Source organism: Aulonocara sp. 'chitande type north' Nkhata Bay, linkage group LG10 (assembly GCF_057382095.1).
Source record: "Aulonocara sp. 'chitande type north' Nkhata Bay isolate Kocher_YH1m ecotype deep benthic linkage group LG10, A_spYH_male_GT1.1, whole genome shotgun sequence".
Lineage (NCBI taxonomy): Eukaryota > Metazoa > Chordata > Actinopteri > Cichliformes > Cichlidae > Aulonocara > Aulonocara sp. 'chitande type north' Nkhata Bay.
The window spans coordinates 30,049,215-30,063,263 of record NC_141353.1 but is presented as its reverse complement, the minus strand read 5'-3'; the positions used below and the strand labels follow the sequence as shown (position 1 = coordinate 30,063,263).

General features: G+C 40.0%; 1 protein-coding gene across 1 annotated transcript in view; it reads left to right on the top strand.

The window, feature by feature from the left end:
• LOC147321158 (F-BAR and double SH3 domains protein 2-like) overlaps positions 1–14,049 on the top strand; it is a 45,588-nt gene that overhangs the window by 13,909 nt on the left and 17,630 nt on the right. The window contains exons 4-9 of the mRNA XM_086309457.1: positions 3,774–3,844; positions 6,506–6,650; positions 9,330–9,463; positions 12,223–12,277; positions 12,360–12,488; positions 12,570–12,692. Of these exons, the coding sequence (XP_086165583.1) occupies positions 3,774–3,844; positions 6,506–6,650; positions 9,330–9,463; positions 12,223–12,277; positions 12,360–12,488; positions 12,570–12,692 (657 nt within the window). The remainder of the gene's footprint in view (positions 1–3,773; positions 3,845–6,505; positions 6,651–9,329; positions 9,464–12,222; positions 12,278–12,359; positions 12,489–12,569; positions 12,693–14,049) is intronic.

Sequence of the window (14,049 nt, the reverse complement as noted above, 5' to 3'; positions counted from 1 at the left end):
CACCCCCCTCTTTCCAGTTTTTTCTACCAAATCTCTTTTCTTTATGCGCCTTTTTCTTGGTCCCTTACACCTGCAAGCTGCTATAGCCATTAGCCGATTGCTATTCAGACCACACGGTGTGATTTAAATGTCCCCCTCTGTGTGGCTCTTCCTCTGCCATCCTCACATCCCTCCTCCTCCTCCCCTGTCCTTTTTCCCATCACACCATTCAGGCGTGTCTGCGATGCTAGCTCAGTAGGCGAATCTCTCTATCTGCAGCTCACAATGGCCTGGTCTGTAGTGCCTTTGAAGCTTTGGCACCAAGATCACCAAGACCAGTGGGTTCAGAGTCCTGGCCTAGCCTGCCTCAGGAGCGCATGACAGGGCCTGTCTTTTCACAGTGGACAGAGAGAGGATAGACGGGCTCACATTCTTGATAGGCACGAGTTAAATAAAAAGAAAATGTTGACATGAAGTGGAAAGTCAGTTTGTCTGCACCCAGATCTATCCACTCTAAATTCTGTTCTGGTGGTATTGTTCCCCAGTTTAAGCCCGGTAATCCTCACAAAATAAGATGTTTAAATGAAGTGAAGCCAATCTGTTATTACTATTATAACTGATCTATAAATGAAGTTTTGCTGCTTTTTTTTTCTCCTGGTGTTCTCACATGCATCACTATATTGAATATAATGAGTTTGATTCTGGCATGAAATTAATACAAATAAATTTTAGGTATTTATTTTACTTTTGTGGGATTCATATATTGCTGTATGAGATAAATGTCTGCACATACCATTTGAAAACAGTAGCAAATGCTTCAAGCACACCACTAACAGGCTACCTGAGGCTGTTATCTGGAGACAACAGACAAGATTTGGGTTTTCATTTGTGTCCAGGGTGAGATTAGATTTGTTTCCCAGGTTGTAATTTGGGAAATGTGTTCCCTTTTCTGCTCTCCACACAAGTGTTTACCTACATGGGACAAAACCGAAGCCTTGGAGTACAAGGCAAGAATTGGGGCTTAGTGAAGGTAGCTTCAGGTGTAACCCTCAGTTTTCAGAAAGCAGCTCACTTTTTTCCATGTTAGATCGCCATGATAAGCTCTGTTGCAGACCTAACCTGCTGTGGAACAGGTTGTGTTCAGGATTAGAGGTCAGCAGGTACAAAACCACCTACTACTGACCAATAAAATCTCTGGAAAATATCGATCCAATCCAGGAAGATCTCTCAGACCACTGTGTGCAGATAGTGAGAGGTTCTTTCCCTGATGAGCATCAGCATGAAACATGAATTATTCTTCTTCTTTTATTCCTCTCATACTCCTCTTGGCTGCAGTTTGAAAACAGTTTTATTCTATAAGCCTCATAGCTCTTAAATTAAATTTGGAAGCAGTCTAAGCCTGTGTTTTAATGTTGTTTTCTATTCTTTACTCTGTGTCAGACTGTTAAATGCTACCGAGCTGGAAGATTGAAATGATCTTACAGTCGTGTAAACATTAATTTAACAAAATAAAAATTGTAATTATACATCAGATTATCCATTGCCTTTAATGACAGAGCTGTGATAAGACTGCTAACTTACACAGTCAAACACTTTTCCAGCCTTACTGATTAAGGCTTACACACATTTAGACAACATTTTTAATAATACGCTTTCCCTCTAAGTCATACTGCTGCTTTGTCTGCAGCAGCTGTGCTGCTTTCAGCCTGTATTATGTGTTATACTGCCAAATATTTTTCTAAAATTACAGTTTTATCTTTGTTTGTTTAAAAGAATACAATAAAATAAATATAAGCCCAGTAGACATATCCATGTTTCTGCTGCCAAAAGCGCCTTTTCCATCTTAACTCGCTTGTAGCCAAATTGGGAAACATTGCATTGAGTTATTCAGTTGATAGCCACCTACATGTGACCACTTAGCCTGATTCATGATGTTAGGTTAAGGGAAGCCAGATAAGGTGACCTGGATATGCTGAATTTCCTTCATATTTCACTTAAATGCCAGTTTTCAGTGTAGCTCAGGCTGCTACTCGCCTGCAGATTCTCATCACACAGATATGTTTGTAGGATAAATAACTAATACTAATACTCCAGCCTTTTTATTTAAAGCGTTGATTATTTTTAATACGAATACTGTCGCTCCAACATTATATGTCTGCTGCTAAAGATTAGGGCTGCCACGATTTGTCGACTAGTCACGATTACGTCGACTATCAAAATCGTCGACGACTGATTTAATAGTCGACGCGTCGTTTGAAACTTTGTACGATCACAAAAGACGCAGGAATAAGTGGCAGGATTTAAGAGTGTAATAACGGACTGAAACAGAAGATGGCAGCATTGCATGTACAAGGATGTCAGCTACCGTTAAACCCCGAAGAAGAAGAAGAAGAAGAAGAAGAAGAAGAAGAAGAAGCAGCTGTGTCCCAGAATTCATAGCGCGGCCCGGCGCAGTTTCCAACAATGGCGGCAGCTAGTTAGTTTTAATGTTACTCTTATTATTCTTTCTGGGTCACAAAATAAACGTTTAACATATTTTCAGGCGAGAATGTAGCTGTGTAAACCTCAAATATCTGCTCAGTTTATCAGGACACCACATATTTTCAAAAGCGCTCCGACGTTTTCGGAGACATCTGTTACCCACTAGCTCGTTAGCGAGCCGGGGGCTAGGCTCACTAGCGCCGTGAGAACACCGGACTCCCCGCAAATCGTTTTCAAACCCACCGCCGTCTTTCGCTACTCAGGTTAAATATATATGAGTCACTTAGATAACTTAAAATGTTATTGTTTGGCTTTTTTTTTTTTAGTATTTTATTTGTTCCTGAGTAAATCAGTTTGTCTGAGATTAAAGTTATAGTTTTTACACAGCTGAATAAACGTCAAGCAGACAGCTGATTATCAGAAGTGTGAGATGCTCCAGAATATACTCCAGTGTCCTGTTATATTTTAGATAGCAAGGAGTTTATTAATCTTCACCGAAACAATCTGCAAATTTCATTAAAATTCAATAAACTATCATCTTGTCTTTATTTTTAGTTAGCACAGACCTTAAACACTTAAAGCTGTAAGCTAATGATAGTTATATAAGAGCAGATGCTGCTGGTGCAATAAGCTGTAGTTTTACGTCTAATGGATGATGATCTGATTAGTCGACTAATCGCAAAAATAATCGGTGACTAGTCGACTATCAAAATAATCGTTTGTGGCAGCCCTACTAAAGATATTCATGTTTGCTTTTCGTCAGTTTATTCAGGTTAGCGCACCTCTCTGACATACCAAACATACTCAGTCTTCTCCTGCTCTCACCCTGTCCTGCTATTTTGGCCCTTCAAAGGTTAACCTCACCATTGGCTGAGGTGGAGGAACCTAATATATCTCCAGGGCTGAATGTGGTCTAAATAAATTACATTTTTCTGCTAAAAAAAAAAGAGCCCACGTCAGCATAAAAACCAGCAAGTGAGCCAGCATCCAAACAAGGCTCTGGCTGACAGGTGAACGAGTCCATGCACTGTGAAGTCATTCCATAGAGAACATACTTTATAGTGAATGTGGACAGTTTCATATGGCTTACTTTTATCACAGCTGTTTTTACTGAGTTTACTCTATCTGTGCCTGAAGGGTAGAGTAGAGTTTGTCTCTTCGTGCTCTGCCCACCCGCTGGTTTATAGGACAAGGTCAGGGAGGGTCACAGTCCTCTGAGTGCATCTTCTGTGAAGAAGAGACGTGTGAAATGTGGAGTGGTGTCAAAGGTGAAAGGTCACCGCTGCTTTTGTTTTTCACTTCCTCTTTTGCAGGCCCTGCAGAAGCTGGCAAATCAGTATTTAAAGAGAGAATGGCCAGAGACAGAAGAACCGTCAGACCACAGGTAAATTCCTTCTCCAAAACACACAGATGCTGCTTTGGACTGTTTATTGTTTATTGATTTTGTTTATTGTTGTTGTTTTTGTGTGTGTGGGGTTGGGGGGGTTAAGCTGTGGTGAGGGGTCCTTGTTAAAATTTTGTGCACTCTCAATCACATCAAGAAAAGATAAAACATGGCACGTTCATCTCATACTATGACAATAATTTCTCTTGAATTTAATCTTTTCTGGTCTCATTATTATTATTATAGACATGCACAAGTACAACTTTTTCCCTTTCTGCAACGATACCAGCGCCTCGCTTTGGGTATTTGATCTAAAACTAGTGCTAAGTTGTGAATCACTCCTTTACATGTAATGCAACGTAAAATGGCTTTCCTAACTTGGTAAAATAAGATATGACTGAACAATACATCCAACTATATAAAATTAATAAACAGAGAGAGAGAGAGAGTCATCAGGCTGCTGCACACTGCTGTCATTTACGGTCACACGGTTTCTCCCTTTCCTGAACTTTCTCACATTCATGCGTTGGGTGTGAAGCTGACAGACACAGCTGAAAGGAAATAGCATTAACTGAGGTGACAACATGTTGTCATACAGTAAGCGCAATAAAAGCATTACAACAAGTGTTACAACACGCCAAGGTCTTCCTGGATTCTACCTCTGACATTAACCCTTTGATCTCAAGTCATCAGTGGAAACACTAACTCTGTGCAATCAGAATAGGACATTTTTTTTCCCTTTTATGACGTTGTCTAGAATATAGTCTAGAGATAACTTCTACCTGGCCGAACACAATGACAGTGAAAGTAAACTAGGGAGAGAAGGCGAACCAAAGCATTGTTGTCACCAGATCTTTTACGTCGTGTCAGCTCACTTCGACCACAGTTTGCAATTAAAATTTAAAAAAGAGAAATAAAATTTGTTGGAGCAGGTAGGAAATACCTGCAGGTTGCCATGCTGTGCTTCCTCCATCCTTTACTCAGCACATAAAACAAAGAACAGCATAGAGTTGAATTAAATAGATCTGACCATTGTCACTGATACTTGATCCAGCTTTAAGAGCCAGCCTCAGACTCCTATTGTCACAGTTCGGCTGTGTGGCAGGCAGGAGAGGACCCAAACGCAAACTCACAGAGACAAAAGGTAAACTCAAAAAACACAGCTTTATTGCTGGCGTGAAGTGGGACACGAAAAACAATACAAAATAAACTAAACTGGGAAAACTAAAGCACAAAGAACCACAGGGAAAAATCACACAGCTATGATGGAGGACGCAACACTGACAAAGAGAAACATGGGGCTTAAATACACTGAGGGATAACGAGGGGGAATGAGCCACAGGAGGAGAGCACAGCTGAGAGTAATTGAGCAGGACGAGGCAAGGGAAGCAAAACTAGAAACATTAACATAGAACAGACTGTGAAAGTAAAACAGGAAACACACTGACGGAACTCAAGACATGTGGACTTAACAGACTGGGGGAGACAGAACATAGGGATCTGAAACATGGAACAGAAAGGCACAGTAGATCAACATGAACATAACAACGCCACAGGGGAAGAGTAAAACTGAACACGATGAACACAGAAACACCAGACCTCTTCACAATAAAACAGGAAACATAATGAGACGTAGACATGACAACCCAAACTTCACAATGTAAGACACAGACATGAAACACATGAAAAGCAGGGGAGATTTACCATAGTTGGAAACACGAGGGGGAAATAATAAGAACTAGAAACACTTAAGCATGATAACAAATGAACTTAGGAACCTGAAGGGCTTACATAAACTAAAACATCAAAATGAACTAAAACTCAAAACACTGGGTCATAAGACCCAGGATCGTGACACCTATTTCCATCCCTTTGGTTTAGATTGCTAAACTGTCTTTACTCTACTTCATAACTCTGAGAGAAGATACAGAAAAAACACTAAATATGTTTCATTTTTGCAGTAGTTTATTCTGCTCTGAGCTCAGGGTATCAGATATATCACGAGCTCTCCACCTGCTTCAGGTTGTAGTTAAAGTTGTTCCTCCTTTATTTGACGGAGGACCACCACAGCAGTGACCTAACCAGCATTCCAACAGCTTGATAGCAGCGGCTGAACTTTCAAAGTAAAAGCAAGGGTATTGTTCGACAATAAGTCAATGACGATGTTATCTCGGGTGATTGAAAAAAAAAAGAAAGAAAAAATGTATTTGGGTGGTGGTTAAAACAGCTGGGCGTCTGAAACACTGAAATCCAGCTTGTCAAATGTCACATAACAGTGAGCTGATTATATCGGGCATGGACGTCATTTTGGCCTGTGGGAATTTATAACATGCATTTCTCATTAATCACAAACAGACTAAACATCTAGTCTTAAATAATTATGTTAGTAAATAATGAAGCCTAGACTTTCCATCCTTCCTGTATACAGGTTGTTGCCCGTATTTACTCACACATTTATCATTGTTGGTTCAAATCAGGGAGAATTTTGGATTGTTTGCTTGTTTGCAGGGTCGTCATACATTTGAGTTCACGCAATAGCCCGATGGGACGTCAGACCATATCCTATTTTGTTTAATAGTGCATCTCTAGCTGTTTAGTTACTCACTTACCATTCGTTATGGCGAAAAATGTCTCACTGCATCAATCTTTGTTTGTTTTTAGGAACATGTATTGTGTTTGGAGGGCCTATTTGGAGGGTATGGTCCAGGCAACGCAGTCCAGAATAAGCACCTGCGACAACTACAAAGTCCAGGTGGCCGACGCAGCCAAGACAGCACGACTGCAGAAGGAGCAGCAGCTTAGGAAGGTATTGCAGGTCTCACTTCTGTCCTTACATTGACGTGCACTGCTGTACTGATGCAATGCAGGGTGTTTATCTTGTTTCCCCAAAGTGAAAAAGGGAAGTTGATGGTTTTAGAAGCATGATGCTCACATTGGTTACTGTTTAGACCTTCAGACACTAAATGATGCTGTTTAACCAGATGTTAATGGCTCTCGTGAACTAAATCCGAAGACGCCTTCTGTCCTCAAACAACCACCTGAAAATTGTAACAGTGGAAGCTGAAGTCAAGTCGGCTGGCTTCCTATTTCATGCACACCAACAGGAACAAAGTGGCTTTTATTATTTTTAACACACAACACACAAATGGTGTGACATGCCCACACACTAATGATAAAGTTCTGCTTTTCATACTTGCCTGTTTCTGTAAAACAATGATGAAATCACAGACTGCTCGACTGCAGTTTTCCCTGATGTCATTTTTATCTGCCCTTTTTTCCATTTCGTGTAGTGCTGTCATCCCCAGATAGTGTGCATCAGTTATGATTGCAGCACAAAATGGGAAAAAAATGTTGTGATAAAGTTGTTAAATTGCTATATAGTACTAATTATCCTGAAAAATAGTTTAAAAATATGATGTTAACCCCAGTTTGTTTATGTACTTTCTGCATGGTGGGGGTTATTTAATTGTGACACATGAAAGGCCCTGTTTAACATCAGTAAGGTTGATAAGATGGAAAATGAATCCCTTTCTTTTATGGGCAAATCAAAGGACAACATAACACCTAAAGCTTCCTAACGTTTGGCTTCAACAGCCCTCAGCCCAAGTGTCTGGAGAAGTTGGCTGACGCCAACATTAGGTTGTGGTGCTACAAGCTAAATTCCACTTCTGAGAGAACCATGGCCGACTTCAACAGAATCTGTCAGACTGTTTGCATTATGTGAAAGTTTCTGATAAGGAGCAGGCATCGGTAATTATCAGTTACCAGTGGCTGAACCTGTGGCTACACACAGGACCACACAGATGTGGTTTAAGACACACATGGGTTTGCCCATATGGTGACCATGTCAGTCCAGCCCAAACTGAAAGAAAACATAATATAAAATAATCATATTGAACTGTGTCGTTGTGTAAACACTAAGTCAACATGCTTATGAAGTGTGTAGAAAAACTAAGTACACTGCGTGATTCGGTAGCTGCTAAAGGTGGATCTATAACTTGAAGTAATTGTTTTCTGAATTATTCAGTCTCTCACATTATAGGGGAATTTTAACCCTCTCTGCTTGAAAAGTTGGGATTTGCAGGCATTCATTTATGTGCAGCTCTATTAAGCTCCCACCACAGTTTTTCAGTCAAGTTGAGGTCTGGACTTTGATGGGCCATTCCAACATTATGATTAATTTCTTATTAAGCCATTCGATTGTAGATTTACTTCTGTGCTCATAATCATTGTCCTGCTGCATGATTTAAATTCAGCCAAGCTTCAGCTATTGAACAGCTCTAAATCTAGAGTACTTTGTTATACGGAGGAGTTCTGGAAAGTGCCCAGTTCCTGTGGCTGCAAAACAAGCCCAGATCATGACCCCTTAACTGCTGTGCTGACAGTTGGTTTGAGGTGTTTGTGCTGATAGTCTGACCTTGTGGTGATTTTGCTGGAACACTGACTCCTGGTAAGTTTGGGGCTTTGTGTTATTACACACCTGAAAGCTTCAGACCTGAAAACTTGCAAAAACTTCTGCTTTAATTGAGGTGATCACAGTTGATTAAGTAGCACCTGGCTACTACTTACCCTCTTAATTCGCACAGAGGAGGTAAGGGTGTGTTTAGATCTTTTTAAATAAATGACAGTGGAATATGTCATGTGTTATTATTCATCTGAGCTTGTAATTACCTAATTTATTAGGACTTGGTAAGGACCAGATGATTTTCTTAATTTTTGTTGTGCTCTGATACACAAAACTTTGTATTTTCACATAACTTTATGTATTCCTAGTTAAAGTTTATTTTGAAAGTCAGGCAGTTTTTGAGACGAGAGGGTGTATGTACTGAAAGGAGGACTGTTCAAGACATACAAAATGAAGGTTAATGAGAAAAGAGTGCTCACAGGAGGGAGCAAACATCTGAGCAGGCGAGTCACTAAAAAAGAAACTTCATAACTTCAGACAGGCTTGCCGTTATGGTGCTCCTGGAACGCAGCGTCACTTTCTGGTAAAAATCCATCACAACGATGACGTTGCAGAGTAGACATAGTCACATCTTCCTCGTCTTCAGGTCAGTGTTACTACCCAGTGGAAAGTGCAGGTTCTTGTAAACGGTGTAATAAACAGTCAGCCTTTGAAGGGCAGAGTTCACAATACTGTCTCCTATTATCATTTAGAGTTGCTATCAGCTCTGCAGTTAGCTCTGCACGTCTGGAGTTTTTTTCCTCATCGTAATGTCTGACGCCTCTGTGCCACGTTCTGGTTTCTAATGGCCACGTTCCAATGCCTGCAGCCTACAGTGCTGCTCTTGTTGGGCCTCACCTTTTTGGGAGTTTCCATCAAAGCTCCTGTATGTAGCGTGTGCCATGATGTCATTACTCACTCCATGTGTTGTATAGATATGCCTGAAGGGTATTTGCATATTTCTCAGTGGTTGCATGTAGATGTAAAAGCCCTTATTTGTTTTGTTTTTTGTTCTCGATGTCTCCAATTTGATGTCATCAGTGTATTGAGCAGCTGACTGTGGTCCAAGCTGAGCTGCAGGAGTCGGTGAAGGAGCTGACCAAGAGCAGGAAGAAGTACCAGGAGGCCGAGACGATGGCGCAGGCAGTCCGAGAGAAGGCAGAGCTGGACGCAAAGTATGATCCAAATTACTCTACTCTCTTTGTTAGACTATTCTAAAGTAAAAACCCTACAGTTTAATGATAAGTATTTGTTTGTGGAAAATGTCCTCAGTAGCTCAGGGTAGTAATGGTAAAATGGTATCTATCTTCTTTTCTGTACCAAAAATCAGACAGATTCATGACTTTCTGTCATTTATTTTGAAAAACTTTCACCTCTCTCTCTCATTGGCAGCACTTCTAACTGTAACGTTTGATCCACACATGGCTACGGGAAAATGTCCCTTTGGTCTGTGACCTCTGTAAGCACTTTCCTGACAAGTTTATGGACTCAGTGTCTAATTTTAGATCACACTGAATGAAATAAAGTGCATTTGGTAAATTACAGTGATCCTAAGAGTCAGAAAGAGGTATCGTCATGGGCTATCCGCTTTTTTTCACAACCTGTGAGCCAATATGTGTGGAGTTTCTCAGTTTCTCAGTCAGATCAGAAATAAAAACCTCTTGTGTATTTTTACAATTATTTCTCCGTGACTAAATTGAAAAGTGTCTTGAAGTCACTCAAAGGGAGTCAGAAAAAGCAGACTGCCATGCTGGACTGGAAATAAACTGATTAATAATATGACGGTGATGTTGTTGACGCCTGTTTGCAGATCAGTTAATTAGAACAAACTCCAGTTTTGCTGAAAAGCACAGCAAACAATTATAACTTGTATGTACTGGGGTTCTTCTGTAAATTAATTGATTTGCCTTCCTTCTGTCACTGAAAACTCCTTCGTATTAAAAACTTGCAAAACTTCGACATAATCTCTCCTATTTCACTGAAAACAAGAGAAATTTCCGAGGTTTAAGTTAACAGAAATAGTTTCCAAATCAGATGTCACAAATCAGCTCTTAAATTCAGATCTGAGCACATTATTTTGCTCTGAGTGGATCAAAAGTTCCAACGAAAATCAATTTTAGTCGAGAGAAGAAAATTCTAAAAAAACAACATTTTTTAGTTTTATCAAACAAGCAGCTCTCAGGCTCTTTGCATGACTCGATGGAGGCACTTTGGCCTGGCACGACATGAACAGCTGGCACTTTGACTCACCACATAGCAGACATTTTTCTGCTCATCAGGAAAGTTTATTACCAGGCTGTCGGAGAGGATTGATAGCTGGGCCACCACTTACAAATAATACTATAAATGCTGTGTTTTTCTGGTCTGTCGTGTCCACACACGCACACATTCTCAGATGACTCCTCTGAGGTTTGCCTTTTGAAAATCTGCAGAATGAAACACTCCAGTAAGAAGAGAAGACTAAAGTTTAATAATTTCACACAAACTGCTCTGCTCACAATTGTTTACACTCATGCAGCTGTTATTGCACATCGTCAGGGTTTAAATTGGAAGCAGCAGGTCTGTAATCAGTTCCAGCCTTTGCTCAGATTTATTTTTTTTATCAAAGTGGATCTCTTATTATCTTAAAGGCATTATGATAGCAGCTTGGTTTAAACATTCAGCAGTGGAAACGATTATTTACTCTTCTTCCTGCCGTCGTTTCATCCACCCTGCGCATGCATAAAAATCAAATGAGAGACCTGGTTATTTGTATATATATCGTGTTATTCTCCAGGAGTTAAACAGGTGATAATGATGTGTTTCTTGTTTACAATATGTCTAAAGTTGGGTTCAAACTATAAATCAGAGGAAAAAAAGAAGCAATGTGAAATGACTATAGTGATATCTTTGTTCGTGGTCACACTGTGGAAGGGAATCTCTTGTAGTTTTCGACATTACTGCAGGTGTGCCATGAGGTTAAAATTCCAATAATTATTTGGAAATAAATATTGAGGCTCAAACTGCATTAGATAAAAGTCATCTGACTGAGTTACCTGATTAAACAAGAGCATGGATTTTAATTTTTGATTTACTATAGGTGGACAAAGGTAATTACCATCAAACATTAAACAAGCATTAAAATTAAAAGGAAATATCATGTTCAAAATGCACATATGTTAATTTTGTAAACAATCCGCTTCCAGCAGAGTAACGTGGGTATTAAATGTGTCACTGTAGTAGTGTTAATGGTCATTACACAGATTCCATTGTTTTGATTGTTCTGCTGTCTTTCGATTTTTACTTCCTTCTAATGTAGGTTTTAATTTGTCATAATGAGACAAATAAGATACAACGCTATAGTTCATGAGCTGCTCCTGTGTCTCTCAAGCAGACATGAAGCAGATTTGATAAAATTATAAAACGAAAGGCCTCTCATCCATGACCACAGAGTATAATCTCCTTCTAGAGTCAGGCTCGTTTCGTAGTTTATCAACACTCTTCTGTTTCATTAATTACTTTACTGCAACCTCAGCTTATCTACACACTTGATGGCTAACTAATGTAAAGTGCCATTCGCAGTTTTTGCCTCTGTGGGTATTTTTCCTTTTCCTAACAGCACAGAGAATGAGTTTTATTTTGTTTTAATTATTTATTTGTTTTGTGAGTACCTGGCTATTGGATTTAGGGGCGTGGCCTGTTTGATTGATAGATGTTTCTACATGGGCAGTTGTTGGGCTCACCTTAAATAACTGTCCCTGAACTTGACCTCTCCTCCATGTGAGGTATTGACACCTTTTGGTACATTCTTGTACTTATTGTAATTGCACATCCAACTGAGGCTCCTTTTTTATGTTGTCAGCCTAAATTTGATTACTTGGTTAAACTGGAAAAGGCAAAACATTGATGCTCATGTTAAAAACCAAAGAGAAATGATTTTGTATCTTCTCTGCAGGTCAAAGCTGAGTCTCTTCCAGTCCAGATCCAGTCTTCAGAGGGCCAGCGTAAAGGTATAAGATCTTGAGTCCACGAGCCCAACGTTTAGTGGTGTTTTTGTTGTATGAGCTGTTTAAACGTTTCTTCCTCTTCTAGCTGAAAGCAAAGCGGAGCGAGTGCAACTCCAAAGCCACGCACGCCAGAAACGACTACCTTCTCATGCTTGCAGCCGCGAATGCGCACCAGCAGCGCTACTACAACACAGACCTCATTGACTGCATCAAGGTGAGCATATATACATCTGAATTGGTGGGTGAAAGGAGACGTGGTGTAAATCTAAACACACCTTTCTATCACTGTATACAGATTTTAGATGGGAGGATCTACGAGCAGGTAAAGGATTACCTGGTGTCACTGTGTCAGACAGAGCTAGAAGCCTACCAGGCTGTCCACAACATCTTCAACCAGATCCTCAACAGCTCAAATGGGGTGAGTCTTAAAGCCTGCAGGACATCCACCACCTCACACCCATGTCTGTACCAAATAGTCAGGTACAGAGACCCGTTTGTAGTTAATTAACCTGCTTAACCTTAAAGCTGAATGTGGAGTAAGAGAGCATGGTGGTGCTGTGATTAACCGTAACACTGTGGTTGTAGGTGTGAATGTGAGAGTGAGTCAGATGTAACAGCTAAGCATGCGTTTTTTAGGTAGACTCCAAGTGGTTTGCAAAAACTCGACTGGACTGTACTGGACTGTCAGCCTGTCCAGGGTGTAACCCCGCATCTCACCCTGTGACGGCTGGGATAGACTCCAGCCTTCCCACAACCCAGCGTTAGTTAAGATAAAGCGCTGTGTCAGAAAAAAGGGTGACTGTGGCTTGTAGTGGGTCAGTAAGACCAGAAAATCACACTGTAAATAAATACATTTTTAATTTTATCCTGAAATAAATGCTTGTACCAAAGATATCAACGTATCTTCATGTGTGCAGCTGCATGTTTGTTTTGTTTTTCTGTAACTTCAGCTGTTGTTTGAAAGGCCTGGCCGCTCTGGTTGTATGTCATTAGAGTAAGGTTTAAAGTTACCGCTAAGGACTACAGACTGATATTAAATGAAAGATGAGTCAGACTATATTATAAACTGTGTCCACCACATTTTCCAGGAATAAAGCTGGAACATGTGCAGCACTTTTTTGTGTATAATAGACTGGGTTTTGTTAAACCACTTGGCTTTCTGTGTAAAAATATTTTTGTCAGTCAGTTTATGCTGTAAGGTGTTTACTGCATCTGGTCCTAAAATTCAAAATTTACTTTGGACACAAACGTAATTTTGGCAAAACCAAAACAGTTTTTTCAAAAATATGCATAGTTATGCTTGAACAAGCTGTGTTTGATACAGCTTTGCAATAATGACACTTATGATGTAGGAGTAAAATAAACACTGGCACTGGTTATGCCTACTGTTGACACACTGAGAAGCTCACCAGTCATGTCACAAGGTTGTTGGAGTCAGTCTCAAAGTAAATGAGTCAGTCCCCATACACTTATAAGCATGTTTACAGCCTAGTATATAAAGTAGTTTGGTCTTTATGGATAGTTTCTCCTTTTCTAAGAACTCTGGGAGGGATGACTTTATTCCATAAGCCATCCATGTAGAGACTGGAGTTGACTGTGTTGTGACTGGTTTGATTGATGTTTAACCCTAACACAGACCATCCAAGAAGTCTATACTTCTATAGTTTTTAATCTGCCACTTAGCAGTACATATATATACATATATATGCATGATAGCAATCCACCCTCTCATCCGAATTTGGTAACTTCTGGCTACAGAAATGTAACGTGGCAGA